Raw genomic sequence first — 16,032 nt, 5'->3', positions numbered from 1 at the left:
CCATACAGCCAGTTCTGTGCCGCTGCCCCTCTTCGGTCCCCTTGTAGCCGCTCTAAAGGGGACCACACATGGGGCGATTTTTGATCTGAACATAGATTTTGCTTGGGCATCTTCAACGGCGCCCAATCAAAGTCTTCAAACCCACCTGACCAACGAGTCGACCAATATCCGCAGCCTCCTACGAAACCGGCACCTCGCTGAGTTGCCATACAAGCACCGAATATCGCATGAAACAACGTTTCCGTATTATCGGTGCGTGTATGGCCAGCTTAAGGTCCCCTTCATGCTTGAGTTGGATGTTGTGGGGGTTATATATGTTAAAGTGAAGGAAGAAACACTTCTCCAGCCTATCAGGGGGCAGCAATGAAGGGAGAATAGACAGCTCCAGTCCGACTGTAAGAAGACCAGAGACCATAGGCAAGTGTCAAGTTGCCAAGATGAGAAAGAAAACAGTTTTTATAGCAATGTTGGTATCACTTAAAGGGCTCTGGCACACGGGGGAGATTAGTCGCCCGCGATTAACTCCCTGTTCGCGGGCGACTAATCTCCCCGAGTTGCCTACCCCTGCCATCCCACCGGCGAACATGTAAGTCGCCGGAGGGATGGCAGACGCGGCGGCGCGATTTCGCGCAAATCGCCGAAAAAGACTCGCGAGTCTTTTTCGGCGATTCCCTGAAATTGCCCCGCCGCGTCTGCCATCCCTCCGGCGACTTACATGTTCGCCGGTGGGATGGCAGGGGTAGGCAACTCGGGGAGATTAGTCGCCCGCGAACAGGGAGTTAATCGCGGGCGACTAATCTCCCCCGTGTGCCAGAGCCCTAAGTGTGAAGCAACCTACTAGCCCCTGTATGGGCCCAAATTACTGGCTTCCACTAGTGAGAAGGTCTTACCAGCTTTCAAATGGGGCATCACCCACCCCGACAGCCAAAAGAAACTACTAGAGGTTTGTAGAGGCTACAATTGTATTGTTACTTTTTACTACTTATCTTTCTATTCAGACCCTCTCCTATTCATCCTCCAGTCGCTCAGTCAAACCACTGCTAAGGTAAACTTGACCCCTGCAACTCCAAACTGGAAAGCTTCTAAACAAAAAAAAACAAATCGAAGGGGAACTCTGGCTTCCAAACAAAAATTTGTTAAAGAGCCCCATCAACACGGAACACAGAAACCCCTAATATCCCTATCCCTGTAATCTGTTCCTTCAAAAGTATAAATAAATACCATTTTATAGGCTGAAATGGAGCAGCAAAACAGCTCTTCTATTTCTGCATCATTTGAAATCCTGGCAGGGGAGGAGGGACTAAAACACTGATGTTACATATTGTAACAACTTCTCCACAGCTTACAGACAGCATGCAGGAACTACATAACCCACAATGCATTGCACTGGGATGTTCCTTTCCTTATTGACATCACGTGTGCAGGGAATTGTGGGATTGGGAGGATGCAGGCTGAAGGCAGGCTGAAGGCAGGCGACCACTGTTACATTTTATTTGAGTTACAAAGTAGCCAGCCAGACCAGCAGGGGAACAGGGGGCGGGGCTTAGGGAACTGTCCCAACCCATATTATTACGTTAAACATCATGAAAAGGCTGCATTTTTTTTAACTGGTGTATATTGCAAAGTGGTGTTTGGATGGAGTTCCCCTTTAAGACTTGTGTCAGACTGTAACTGTCTATAGAGCTTCTAATGGTTCCATCACATGACAAGGAAACCAGTACGGCAGCTGTGTTCATATCTAACATTCAGGTGCCGGGGCCGTATTCAAAAACGGAATTAGATTTAGTACATTTCCTCTTAGTGATTCGTTAGCACTGCCCACGATCGGTAAATAAAGTTTATAATCAAACAAAAGAGTCTGCACTTCTCATAATGACAATTTCATGCTAACTGCCATCATCATGAAACTGAAACTCTGCCATTTATTGTGGGTAACCATGGTTTCCTTTTGACACGTATGTAGATTCTCTTTCTGTGTTTAACCCCAGGGGTATTTCTCTTAGTCGCTCGCTACCCGGCAGTAACCCCCGGACTAACGCAAAACCACCAAACAACAAGGCAGTACGTCTCCGGCAAACGAACACGTCAGGACACTGAAATCAAGAAGCAAAAAATTGCTGACTGGAATTACTGAAAATTGCACGAGCTAAAAATAAAGCGGCAGAAAATTTTAACTTGAAACAACAGTCACAATATTCCATTAAAGATCCCGAACACAGAAGTAGCGGCTTCTATAAACCTGGCATTAAAGGAAATATAGTGTGTCGGGATGCACGGAACCCTAGCACTTTTTAAAGGAGAAGGAAAATTATAATCACTGGGAGGGGGGGGGTTTATTCCCCAGCACAAATGGACTTCAGCTATCAAAACAGTCACAACAAAGGAAGGAGTTGTATATCGGTATTCTACTTGTCTACCTCGCAAGGACCGAACATGGAGTAGCTTTAAATTTCCCCAAGTGCCCCGTTTTGCTGAATTGCATTACCCAATGGATAACCAGGGTTGACATGGCCTTTTTAACCATACCGACTCCTGCTTACAATACAGTCACAACAAAGGGAAGGGTTGTATACAGGTATTCAACTTGTCTTCCTCGCAAGGACCAAACATGGAGTAGCTTTAAATTTCCCCAAGTGCCCTGTTTTGCTGAATTGCATTACCCAATGGATAACCAGGATTGACATGGCCTTTTAACCATACCGACTCCTGCTTACAATACAGTCACAACAAAGGGAAGGGTTGTATACAGGTATTCTACTTGTCTACCTCGCAAGGGCCAAACATGGAGTAGCTTCAATTTCTTTCCAACTTTTAAAATAGGCAAGTTTGTTTCCCTGCCTCCTTGCAGAAAAGCATTTGAACAACTGTTCCCTTGTGCGTTTTTTGATCGGCTAGTGACCGATACACAGGGACCAACTTGTCGAGTTATGTTCAGAACACATTAAGGACATCTTCCCTACATGGCTTGCAAACAAAACAGTCACAACAATGGAAGGGGCTGTATACCAGTATTCTAATTGTCAACCTCGCAAGGAACAAACATGGAGTAGCTTCAATTTCCCTACTTGCATTGTTTTGCTGAAGAAATGATAAAAACCATATCTTTTTCATGGTGGAAACAACGGGCACAATTTATGTTCAGCAAAAGCTCTAATCATTGAACATATTGAATAAGGGGTTAACTGCCCCTTTAAAGGACCAAACATGGAGTAGCTTCAATTTCCCTAAGGTTTAACTTGAAACAAGCAATTTTGGACCATCGCCCTTGCAGAAAAGCATTTAAACGACTGTTTGTCCTTCGTTACATGTCAAACCATTGTGCGGTTTTTGATCGCCGCCATAATAAAAAGCAACTGACCAATACACAGAGAGCAACTTGTCGAGTCCTGTTCGGAACACAAAGGACATCTTCCCTACATGGCTCCTCTACCTGATGCGACTTTGTACTGTCACCAGTTGACTGAATTCATTACCCACTGGATATACAGGATTGACAGAGGGTTTTAACCATATCGAATCCTGCAAACAAAACAGTCACAACAATGGAAGGGGTCGTATACAGGTATTCTACTTGTCTACCTCGCAAGGACCAAACATGGAGTTGCTTCAATTTCCCTACTTGCACTGTTTTGCTGAAGAAAAAATAAAAACCATATCTTTTTCATGGTGGAAACAACGGCCACAATTTATGTTCAGCAAAAGCTCTAATCATTAAGCATATTGAATAAGGGGTTAAACTGCCCCTTTAAAGGACCAAACATGGAGTAGCTTCAATTTCCCTAAGGTTTAACTTGAAACAAGCAATTTTGGACCATCGTCCTTGCAGAAAAGCATTTAAACAACTGTTTGTCCTTCGTTACATGTTGTTCTCAAACTCTCGTGCGGTTTTTGATCGCCGCCAAAATAAAAAGCGAGTGACCGATACACAGAGAGCAACTTGTCGGAACACAAAGGACATCTTCCCTACATGGCTCCTCTACCTGACGCGACTTTGTACTGTCACCAGTTGACTGAATTGCATTACCCACTGGATAACCAGGGCTGACACGGGCTTTTTAACCACCCCGACTCCTCAGATGTCTCTTTTCAACTTCTAACAAGTCGGCGCTCACAGAGAAAGGTTCTCAGGAGAGACTGCAGCTTTCATTTTTCCCCTAGTATTCCCAGTTATCTCTTTTCTTAACTGATTACATTTCCTTCTAATGTGCAGCACTGACAGGCAGCGCTTTGCCGTACGAGCGCCACTTTGATACGGTCTCGCATCCCGTCATGTGCCATTGTTTTTGCATTTGTTGGCACCATTACAGACCAGCAAACAACAATAATACATCGGGTTTTTTTTTGTTGGGCTACCAGCCCGGTTTAACGTCACCGTGTGATTGGTCACAAAGCAAGCTTAAACAGATGTTAATGAGCCCCACAGCAGAACCAATATAGGGTCCACTTGAAGTTTGAGAATAAAAGCTGCCTACCAGTCAAAACCCCCCAATACTTCCTGGACCCATATGCCATCACAGAGTCTGCTTCTTTTGTCGTTACCCCCCAGCCTGCACAATAATTAACTGTTAAAAGAGTCCCCCCAAAGGTTGCCAGGGATACTGAAAACTGTAGTCCATTAAGGGACAAGAGAAGGCAAAAGTGTAAACGTCTATTTATCTGCGTCCTATACAAGTCTTTATTTTGTGAATGGTCATTATCAGCTTTGCTGTGTTCAGGCATCTTTCTCAGTTGTCTTAAAGAGACAGTACTCACTCCTTTTCATCATGAGCTCAACTAAAGGAACAGTAACACCAAAAAGTGAAAGTGTTTAAAAATGAAAGTAATTAAAATATAATGTACTGTTGCCCTGCACTGGTAAACATGTGTGTTTGCTACAGAAACCCTACTATAGTTTATATAAATACCCCGCTGTGTAGCCCCGGGGGCAGCCATTCCTGCACTGGTACAGTTGGGGTGTTTGCTACAGAAACCCTACTATAGTTTATATAAATACCCCGCTGTGTCGCTCCGGGGGCAGCCATTCCTGCACTGGTACAGCTGGGGTGTTTGCTACAGAAACCCTACTATAGTTTATATAAATACCCCGCTGTGTCGCTCCGGGGGCAGCCATTCCTGCACTGGTACAGCTGGGGTGTTTGCTACAGAAACCCTACTATAGTTTATATAAATACCCCGCTGTGTAGCCCCGGGGGCAGCCATTCCTGCACCGGTACAGTTGGGGTGTTTGCTACAGAAACCCTACTATAGTTTATATAAATACCCCGCTGTGTAGCCCCGGGGGCAGCCATTCCTGCACTGGTACAGCTGGGGTGTTTGCTACAGAAACCCTACTATAGTTTATATAAATACCCCGCTGTGTAGCCCCGGGGGCAGCCATTCCTGCACTGGTACAGTTGGGGTGTTTGCTACAGAAACCCTACTATAGTTTATATAAATACCCCGCTGTGTAGCCCTGGGGGCAGCCATTCCTGCACCGGTACAGTTGGGGTGTTTGCTACAGAAACCCTACTATAGTTTTATATAAATACCCCGCTGTGTAGCCCCGGGGGCAGCCATTCCTGCACCGGTACAGTTGGGGTGTTTGCTACAGAAACCCTACTATAGTTTATATAAATACCCGCTGTGTAAGCCCCGGGGGCAGCCATTCCTGCACTGGTACAGCTGGGGTGTTTGCTACAGAAACCCTACTATAGTTTATATAAATACCCCGCTGTGTAGCCCCGGGGGCAGCCATTCCTGCACCGGTACAGCTGGGGTGTTTGCTACAGAAACCCTACTATAGTTTATATAAATACCCCGCTGTGTAGCCCCGGGGGCAGCCGTTCCTGCACTGGTACAGCTGGGGTGTTTGCTACAGAAACCCTACTATAGTTTATATAAATACCCCGCTGTGTAGCCCCGGGGGCAGCCATTCCTGCACTGGTACAGCTGGGGTGTTTGCTACAGAAACCCTACTATAGTTTATATAAATACCCCGCTGTGTAACTATGCAAGCTATGTATGTGCCATTTTGCCCTATTTCAGTTGCAATAGTTATCCCCATGGCTACACAACAGCTTTGTTTATATAAACTATAGTAGTGCTCTGAAACAAACACATTACATTCTATTTTAACTACTTTGATTTTCTGGTGTTACTGTTCCTTTAAAAGGGCTTGAGCTGAACATGTTTCTTTCTTAAAACAGGCACATGGTTTTTGTTATTTTTGGCACCAAGCAAGTGAAATGAAACCAGTTTCACTTTTAGTACTTCCTGATCCCACAAAGAAATGGAGCATCAGATAAAACGAATTACCAGGCCACTGCGAAGCCCCTGATAATGTGCTGTTCAAAACCTGCTGCTTGGAGGAGGAAGGGGTTAGCTCTGAGTTAGTAGATAGGGAGCTCTGAATAAACCTCCCTGTCAATAAAGGAAAGATTGTGGAAGTTCAGTGAAAATTTGTGTTTTATAAAAGCAAATAATGAGAAAATGTGTTAATTAAAAGCACAGGCAGAATGTAATTCAACACAAATCTTGTGTTTCCATTCTTAGTAAAGGCGTTTTTATGTGTATACTGCCCCTTTAACAAAGCATCTCCCAGCCTGTTGTATTCAGTACAGCTTTATATAATAAATATTCCTGAACTCTCCCTCCAGAACCCCTACAACAAAAGCCACAAGTATTTTCAAATAAAAAATATTCCACTTAGTGGAAATGGTGCCAGTTTCTAATAGTGCAGACTAAGTGACCCTTTTAAGCAACTGCCATCGGGGAATTTTCATTTTCTGTTGTTACTGCCCCTTTAAAACCTAAAAAAAAGCTGCAAAGAAACCCATTACAAACCTACTTGACCCAAAAGGGCCCTGTACAAGTACAGCATTAACACCACCTGTTCTTTACCATACTACAGCTATGGGATCCTATATCCGGAAACCTGTTGTCCAGAAAGTTCTGAATTAAGGGAAGGCCATCTCCCATTGATTCTATTACAGGTATGGGATCCCTTTATCCAGAAAGCTCCGAATTACATAATGCTCGTCTCCCATAGACTCCATTTTAATCAAATAATACAGAATTTTAAAACTGATTTCCTTTTTCTCTGTAATAATAAACAGTACCTGTACTTGATCCCAACTAAGATATAATTACCCCTTACTGGGGCAGAACAGCCCTATTGGGTTTATTTCATGGTTAAATGATTCCCTTTTTTCTTTAATAATAAAACAGTACCTGTACTTGATCCCAACTAAGATATAATTACCCCTTATTGGGGCAGAACAATCCTATTGGGTTTATTTCATGGTTAAATGATTCCCTTTTCTCTGTAATAATAAAACAGTACCTGTACTTGATCCCAACTAAGATATAATTACCCCTTATTGGGGGCAGAACAGCCCTATTGGGTTTATTTCATGGTTAAATTATTCCCTTTTCTCTGTAATAATAAAACAGTACCTGTACTTGATCCCAACTAAGATATAATTACCCCTTATTGGGGGCAGAACAGCCCTATTGGGTTTATTTAATGGTTAAATTGATTCCCTTTTCTCTGTAATAATAAACAGTACCTGTACTTGATCCCAACTAAGATATAATTACCCCCTTATTGGGGGCAGAACAGTCCTATTGGGTTTATTTAATGGTTAAATGATTCCCTTTTCTCTGTAATAATTAAACAGTACCTGTACTTGATCCCAACTAAGATATAATTACCCCTTATTGGGGGCAGAACAGTCCTATTGGGTTTATTTAATGGTTAAATGATTCCCTTTTCTCTGTAATAATTAAACAGTACCTGTACTTGATCCCAACTAAGATATAATTACCCCTTATTGGGGGCAGAACAGCCCTATTGGGTTTATTTAATGGTTAAATGATTCCCTTTTCTCTGTAATAATAAAACAGTACCTGTACTTGATCCCAACTAAGATATAATTACCCCTTATTGGGGCAGAACAGCCCTATTGGGTTTATTTCATGGTTAAATGATTCCCTTTTCTCTGTAATAATAAAACAGTACCTGTCCTTGATCCCAACTAAAATAAAAATAATCGTTATTGGATGCAAAACAATCTATTGGGTTTAATTAATGTTTTGATTTTTTTAGTAAACTTAAGGTATGAAGATCCAAATTACAGAAAAACCCCTTATCAGGAATACCCTTGGTCCCGAGCATTCTGGATAATGGGTCCTGTACCTGTATAAGCAAATAAATCTAATCTTCAAAAATGATTTCCTTTTTCTCCATATTAATGAAACAGTACCTTGTATTTGATCCCAACTAATATATAATTAATCCCTAATGGAGGCAAAACAAGTCTATTGGGTTTAATTAATGTTTATAGGATTGTTCAGTAGACTTAAGGTATAGAGGTCCAAATTACAGAAAGACCTCTTATCTGGAAAACCCCAGGTCCCGAGCATTCTGGATAACAGGCCCCATACCTGTATATGGTTTATTGCTTTGAGGGCCATTGTATATTGTACCCGCTGATGCCTGAGGGCAGGGCCCTCTTCACCTCTTGTATCGGTTATTGATTGCTTTATATGTTACTCTGTATGTCCAATGTATGAAACCCACTTATTGTACAGCGCTGCGGCATATGTTGGCGCTTTATAAATAAATGTTAATAATAATAATAATAATCTTTCCATTATCTATCTCTCTTCACCTCTTGTTTCGGTTATTGATTGCTTTATATGTTACTCTGTATGTCCAATGTATGTAACCCACTTTTTGTACAGCTCTGCGGGATATGTTGGCGCTTTATAAATAAATGTTAATAATAATAACCTAAAGATGGCCACACACAGGCAGATTTAAGCTGCTGATTTGGGAACCCCCGACGGGTCTATGTGACTGATATCTGGCCGGATATCGATGGGGCAGATCTGGTTTTCCCGTTGGATCAGGGACCACAAGGAGACTGATGTACTTGCAGAGTACTGGCAGATACAGTAGATAGTTTCAAGAAAAAATTGCTGCTCTCAGAGTGTCAGCACATTGGGTCACTACTCAGTATATGGTGCCCTGCGGCATGTTCCTGAGTTTCAACGAACCCAAAGTCTGATAGCTATAGTTCTGCGGTAGCTGAAGGGTCAAAGCTGGACATCCTTGGCCTACAGGATAGGGGAAGAATGTCCTCATTCCAGATTCCTTCAAGCGTAAAAGGTTTTGTGTGCGCGTGTGAATGAGGGAGAAAGGGGGAGCACTGATCCAAGACACTTCAACTTTTTATTTCAAAATCCATGCCTTTCCATGTTCACGGGTGTCTAGCACAATGCCGGCTTTCCATTTTCCCATGCACATAAATTAAGTCGGCATTATTGTGCACGCTTCTCAACTGGATCCTTCTGAAAACCCTACACTTCCACCAGGGGTGGACAAAATGACATAAAAAGTTAGGAGCCAGACAGACTATTATAGGAGCCAGACAGAATTTATTTAGGAGCCGGAGAGGAGGGACAAGCAGTGTAACATAAAATATTGCTGAAAGTTGGGAGTCAGGAGTGAAATTTTAGGAGCAAATGGCTCGCTGCCTGCTGGAAACTTTCCAGCGCTGGGTTTTCTAACATCGCACTAAAACAAAAGTACAATAGATGCAAATCCATCCAAATAATAATGGCTTATTTTCCAGCCCCTCCTCTACAAACCCATGTGACTGTCAAAACAAACAATTTATACATGAACGTGTACACAAATACCCCATTGGAGGCATCAGGAAGGAATCCCGGCCAGAAAGGCACTCAAACAAGGATCTTGTTCTAGGGACAATAAATTTATTTATTGGAAAAAATTGCAGAATTCATTTGGAGCAACAAATGACTCAAGCAGCTGCATCTACAGGGACGGCAAGGCTGTCTGGTATTTGGAAAATGCAATTTATTAAAAAATGATGATTTATGTAGCGCCATTGTCTCCCACAGTGCTGTTTAGAGTAAGGGGATACGGATCCAATCTTAACTATTCCAAAGAATAAAAACAGCTACATAACAAACCAGACACAAATATCACTATATTGCCTGTGGCTATGGGATAGTCAGCGGTGGGGAAAATAGCCTCTGGGAAAGGACTGTGGCTCTGGGATAGCAGGTATAGTAGGGAGAGATGGTGCCTATAGTAGCAGTGGGGGGATAATAGCCTCTGGGAAGGGACTGGGGCTGTGGGATAGCAGGTATAGCAGGGAGAGATGGTGCCTATAGTAGCAGTGGGATAATAGCCTCTGGGAAGGGACTGTGGCTGTGGGATAGCAGGTATAGTAGGGAGAGATGGTGCCTATAGTAGCAGTGGGGGATAATAGCCTCTGGGAAGGGACTGGGGCTGTGGGATAGCAGGTATAGTAGGGAGAGATGGTGCCTATAGTAGCAGTGGGGGGCTAATAGCCTCTGGGAAGGGACTGGGGCTGTGGGATAACAGGTATAGTAGGGAGAGATGGTGCCTATAGTAGCAGTGGGATAATAGCCTCTGGGAAGGGACTGGGGCTGTGGGATAGCAGGTATAGTAGGGAGAGATGGTGCCTATAGTAGCAGTGGGGGATAATAGCCTCTGGGAAGGGACTGGGGCTGTGGGATAGCAGGTATAGTAGGGAGAGATGGTGCCTATAGTAGCAGTGGGGGGATAATAGCCTCTGGGAAGGGACTGGGGCTGTGGGATAGCAGGTATAGTAGGGAGAGATGGTGCCTATAGTAGCAGTGGGGGGATAATAGCCTCTGGGAAGCCATGTAAGTGGTGTTTAGGTTAATAGCCTTTAGGCATCCAAACATAAGCCCCATACAATTTGCTAGGGGTAAATGTAAGAACTTAGTGTATGGTGGTCTAAGGAGGACAATTCTGCACCCATTATTGAGCTCCAGCGCTTGTGCTTGCCCGTACATACATACATACATACATACATACATACATAAGCCTCCTTTGCCTCTTGCACAGTTCAACTCCTGGATCATACACTAAGTACAGGAGTACAACATAGCAGAAGAGAGAATTCTGTGCTGGCACACTCAAATCCATAAAATACCTATAAAGGACAACCTTCCATTAGTGGCATCCACTGGGGATGCCAGGAGTTGTCGGAATAGTGGGCAGTTATTATTGGTTATTTACCAAGCAGCTGTGGCCTCAATGCCCAGACTCCCGGTACCTTAGGATACGGGCAACACAGAAAGTTTATTGCAAACCCAATAAAAGCCACTTCCCAGCTGCAGGAGAGGGTAATATACTGAATTTACTGCTTATAAGGAACCAGTATTTGAATCTGTGCAGAAAGTATTTGTTTGTATATCCCGGGCTCTCGTATCCCCTCCCAGACAATGCCCAGAGCGCTCACATTTTACCGAGAGATGCGTAATGCCTATCGTTAATACGCGTAGGAGATGCACCCTGTTCCGCACCGAACCAGGGATATCAGCCAATCCTGTGGCTTCCCAGCTATTGCTCCAACTCAAGGGAAAGCGATCCCTAACCCTAATTCAGGACATGGCAATCGGATTGGCTGGTCGTCAGGTTGCCCGCCCCTATCATCTGATGCCACAGTGTATAACCCAGACGGAAGCAAAGCCCCATTAAAACATTTACAGCATGAGAACTAATCCCAACCAGGGATTTCAAATTGGAAGCATTCGAATTGCAGGTCACACCAAGCATCCAATCAGAGCCGTCAGAGAGGTCCAAGCCAAGGACTGAGCCCCATTATCACACCTAGCGCCATGAAAGCAGCAATACAGGCACATTTTGTGATTCTTACCCCTTTATTATCATCATCATTAACCCTTTAGTTGCTTCTGAAGTTCGACAGCAGCTGAGGGACTATAGGAAGGGCCCCCCCCTGTTTGGGCCCGAGCCCCTCCGCTGCTAGAGACACCCTGCACATTAGCAACATTTGCTGAGCAGATGACAAGTCCGATTGTGATGAGCTTTCGCAGGACGGGGGGGACGAAGATACATTTCCTTGTATAGAGAAAACAGATAAAGAGAGACTTCGGCAACAGCCATGAAATCGCTTCAGACATCCCGAATGCAAAACAGGTGGCCAAGCAGGGGGAAAATTAGCCCTGAAACCTGCATAAATCAGACTAAGCCCACAACCTAATAACAAAACAACACAAAAATGGGTTCATCTTATTTCCCAATGACACGCCCGCGTTTCCAATGTCTGACTCCTTGGCAACAGCCAAAGCGGCAGGCAAAGGGTTACCCATTAACCACACATCAGCGTAATCACTTCGAGACCGCTCCTTCTTTCATATGACAGCACACGTGAGTATGCCAAAGAGAGGTGCCAAGCCAGAACTAGGTGAGAACGCCCATGATCTGAGCTATTTACTATCTTACACACCAGCCAACGGCCAAGGGTTCAACCAACAAGCCCCATCCACGTGCACCGATGCCAGCGGGCAGAGTAACACAGTAGGGGGGGTACAGTACCTGGTCGAGGTGCCTTTCCGGACGTCGCAGATGCTACATTTGAAGGCTTCGGCGCTGTTCTTGAAAGTGCAGACGCTACAATCCCAGTAACCTTCATCGGCCGAAGGTTTAGCTTGCCTTTTGGGCCTAGAAACATCAAGAAACAAGAGTATGTTTGCAGTCCAGCCATTTATAATAAATATATATATTTATATATAATCCTAACGCCATTGGGTTGCTATACCCACCCCCCGGCAACCTGCCCTGTGCTCAGGGAGCCCCTCGCTGTCCCAGGCAGTCCCTCGCCGGCCCGGGCACTATATAAATGTATGGACTATGGAAATCCCAAGGAGAAGGTTAAGCCATTACTGAGCGTGCCCCCCACACATACATGGAGCAGGGTCTGTGGGGGATAGGGAGCAGCACCTGTGCCCCATGATTATTTTACCGTCCAATAGAGAAACACCTGTGCCCCATGATTATTTTAAAGTCCTTCATTTAATGGGGAGAGTAGCTGAAGGGGGAAGGAAATCTTCCAAGGACAGAAGGAGTTAAAGCAAAACCAATGTAACCCATTCCCACCCCCCATATCTGCCCTGCCATCACTGCCGTTGCATTCACTCTGCCCCAGTTCGGAGCCACCCGGGTACAATGCATGGTGCCCACATGTAAAGCAAAGAATGTGCCACTGGTATGCCATGAAGCCGTGCCAGCAGCCCCGGTGCTCCCCCCCCCCCTTCCCTGCGCACACACCATTAACCTGTTCCTGCCAAGTCTCCGCTCTAATCCAGGCTTCCATCTCAATACTGGGGGGGGGGGGGAGGTGTACAGTACAGCAGGGACATTCAACCTGCAGCCTCCTGTTCTACCCCCCCCCCCCCTGCTGTCAGAAGATGCCAGGAGGCTAGTAGTTCACCAACAGCTGGAGGGCCACAGGTTGGATGTACCGAGATCCCTCCCCACATCATTAACCCCTCACTGGCCTCCTCCCATGTCACCGAGACAAGAGGCTTATTACATGCAGCCATAACCAACAGACAGCAGTGTAGGAATAGCAGACAAAAGACAAGGAAGGGGGAAAGAAAAAAACCCTTCCTCTTTAGTACATTCCCCCCCCCCCCCCCCAGGCTGCCATGAACCCAGAGGTACCAGGCACATTGCACCCATCAATAATCCATAAAGAGTCAGCAGAAAAGCCTGCACCTTTTTGGGGTGGATTTCCCCTGCCTATTATTATTTATCTGCTTTTTAAAGGGCAGTGTAGGCGTTTCTATCCTCCACCCTGCCCTCCTTTCTTTCCTCTCCTCTCTCTTCTGCTAAATATTCTCTTTGTCTGAGGCAGGGAGTCAGAGTGTTGTGTGTCTGAGCCGCCATAGCACAGCCGGGCCCCTGGCACACACACACACACTCACACACACACTCACACACACTCACACACACACACACACTCACATTCAGGGCAATACTAATACATGGGGAGGGGGGGGGGTTGCCAGGGGTCGGAGGGGGGGGGTGTAAGTGCTGCAGCCCCCAAGGACACAGGATGGGGAGGGCTGGAATATTTATACACAAACATATATAATATGGGGGGGGGTATATAAATGACCCAACTGCCACCCTCCCCCCCCCCCCCCCCCCCCCAAATCCCCCGCACCCTTCACTGTACCTGGTCGGGCTCTTCTTGTCGCCCATAATCATGAATGTAAAATCCACTCGTGGATCTCCCTCCCCCCTAGGGATTTCTGCAGGGGGCCCCCCGCACACACCTATAAATAAATAGGAATTGGGTGAGGGTGGGAGAAGGGGGAGGTGGTGCTTTTGGGGGGGTTCGGATAGAGCCAGTGGGGGGGTAGATGTGCTGTTCGGGAGGTGGGAGGGGGTAGATAATCCGCCTTGCAGAGCCCCAGCCGTGTGTTGCTCCGCCGCCGCCGCCGATCTGCCGCTGCTGCCAGACTGCACACAGACCAGTCACCCAGGGACGGAAGGAGGGGCGGGGCCAGGCCAGCGTGATGTCACTCTCACAGGCAGCCAATCGCGCCGCAATGGGGCTTTAAAAGTCCGCGACTTGGGGAAGTAGTGAAGGTTAAACACTGGCAGGGGCTGAGGGTGAGAGCCGCCGGGCATGGGGGCACAAGGGGCACAAGGGGTCAGGGGTAGAGAGGGTATTTCCCCCCCTCACAGAGCCCCTATGGGGGACAGAGGTGAGGAACCAAAGAACGTTTCACATTTGTGAGGCAGAATATCCAGCAGGTAAGTCCCACCTGAGCCTCACACGTTGTTATTCACCTGTAGCTCCCAGGCTTCCCGCCCACAGCCCGTCTGGCAGGGGATGCTGGGAGCTGTAGTTAAACCTGGGCTGGGAAATGGTGGAGCCAACCATCCTGCATTGAAAGGGGGGTCCTTTGAACCCTGATTTTGGCTTTGGATGGGGAATGGTGGTGCTTGTAGAGGATGCTGGGAATTGGAGCAGGTTGAATCCCTGGGGGAAAAGTGCTGTGTAACAGGGTTGTTCCACATAAAGGTGCTGGGAGTTGTTTTCAAGGGCAGCTGAAGTGCTGCAGGACTGAGGTTCTATCCCATTTCCCATCAGTCCCTGCCCCAGTGAGCTTACAATCTAAGGTCCCTATCCCATTCCCATCAGTCCCTGACCCAGTGACCTTCCAATCTAAGGTCCCTATCCCATTCCCATCAGTCCCTGCCCCAGTGGAGCTTACAATCTAAGGTCCCTATCACATTCCCATCAGTCCCTGCCCCAGTGAGCTTACAATCTAAGGTCCCTATCACATTCCCATCAGTCCCTGCCCCAGTGAGCTTACAATCTAAGGTCCCAATCCCATTCCCATCAGTCCCTGCCCCAGTGAGCTTACAATCTAAGGTCCCTATCCCATTCCCATCAGTCCCTGCCCCAGTGAGCTTACAATCTAAGGTCCCTATCCCATTCCCATCAGTGCCTGCCCCAGTGAGCTTACAATCTAAGGCCCCTATCACATTCCCATCAGTCCCTGCCCCAGTGGAGCTTACATTCTAAGGTCCCTATCACATTCCCATCAGTCCCTGCCCCAGTGAGCTTACAATCTAAGGTCCCTATCACATTCCCATCAGTCCCTGCCCCAGTGAGCTTACAATCTAAGGTCCCTATCCCATTCCCATCAGTCCCTGTCCCAGTGAGCTTACAATCTAAGGTCCTTATCACATTCCCATCAGTCCCTGCCCCAGTGAGCTTACAATCTAAGGTCCCTATCCCATTCCCATCAGTCGGCAGGCCCAGTGAGCTTACAATCTAAGGTCCCTACCACATTCCCATCACTTGCTGCCCCAGTGAGCTTCCAATCTAAGGTCCCTATCCAGGGTTGGACTGGGGGAGTGCAGGGCCCACTGGGGCTACTGCTTCAGGAGCCCCTGCACCACCCAGTTTGCCCCCAGCACCTACACTACCCCCGCAGGGGCCCCCACCACCCATTGGATCCCTTCCCCTAATTGCACATAAGTGAAACTTACCTCCAGTGCATGGGGGGGGAAGGGATAGGGGAAGCACCCTGCAGGGATCGGGTCTGGCCTGCCGGGGGCCACTGGGTTTTTTCGGCCCAGTCCGAGCCTGCCTCTATCACATTCACACACACACACACACACACACACTGATCAACTGTTCATTT

The 16,032-nt window shown here is 46.4% G+C and overlaps 1 protein-coding gene across 1 annotated transcript in view; it reads right to left on the bottom strand.

The window, feature by feature from the left end:
• The window catches only part of rybp (RING1 and YY1 binding protein), a 57,150-nt gene extending 42,843 nt beyond the window's left edge, over positions 1-14,307 (bottom strand). Inside the window, 2 exon segments of the mRNA NM_001016846.2 lie at positions 12,401-12,526; positions 14,046-14,307. Of these exon segments, the coding sequence (NP_001016846.1) occupies positions 12,401-12,526; positions 14,046-14,077 (158 nt within the window). The 5' untranslated portion in view covers positions 14,078-14,307.
• Positions 14,308-16,032: the final 1,725 nt, after the last annotated feature.

Source organism: Xenopus tropicalis, chromosome 4 (assembly GCF_000004195.4).
Source record: "Xenopus tropicalis strain Nigerian chromosome 4, UCB_Xtro_10.0, whole genome shotgun sequence".
Lineage (NCBI taxonomy): Eukaryota > Metazoa > Chordata > Amphibia > Anura > Pipidae > Xenopus > Xenopus tropicalis.
Note: the sequence above shows the minus strand (reverse complement) of the source record. Positions and strands in the feature narration are given on the sequence as shown.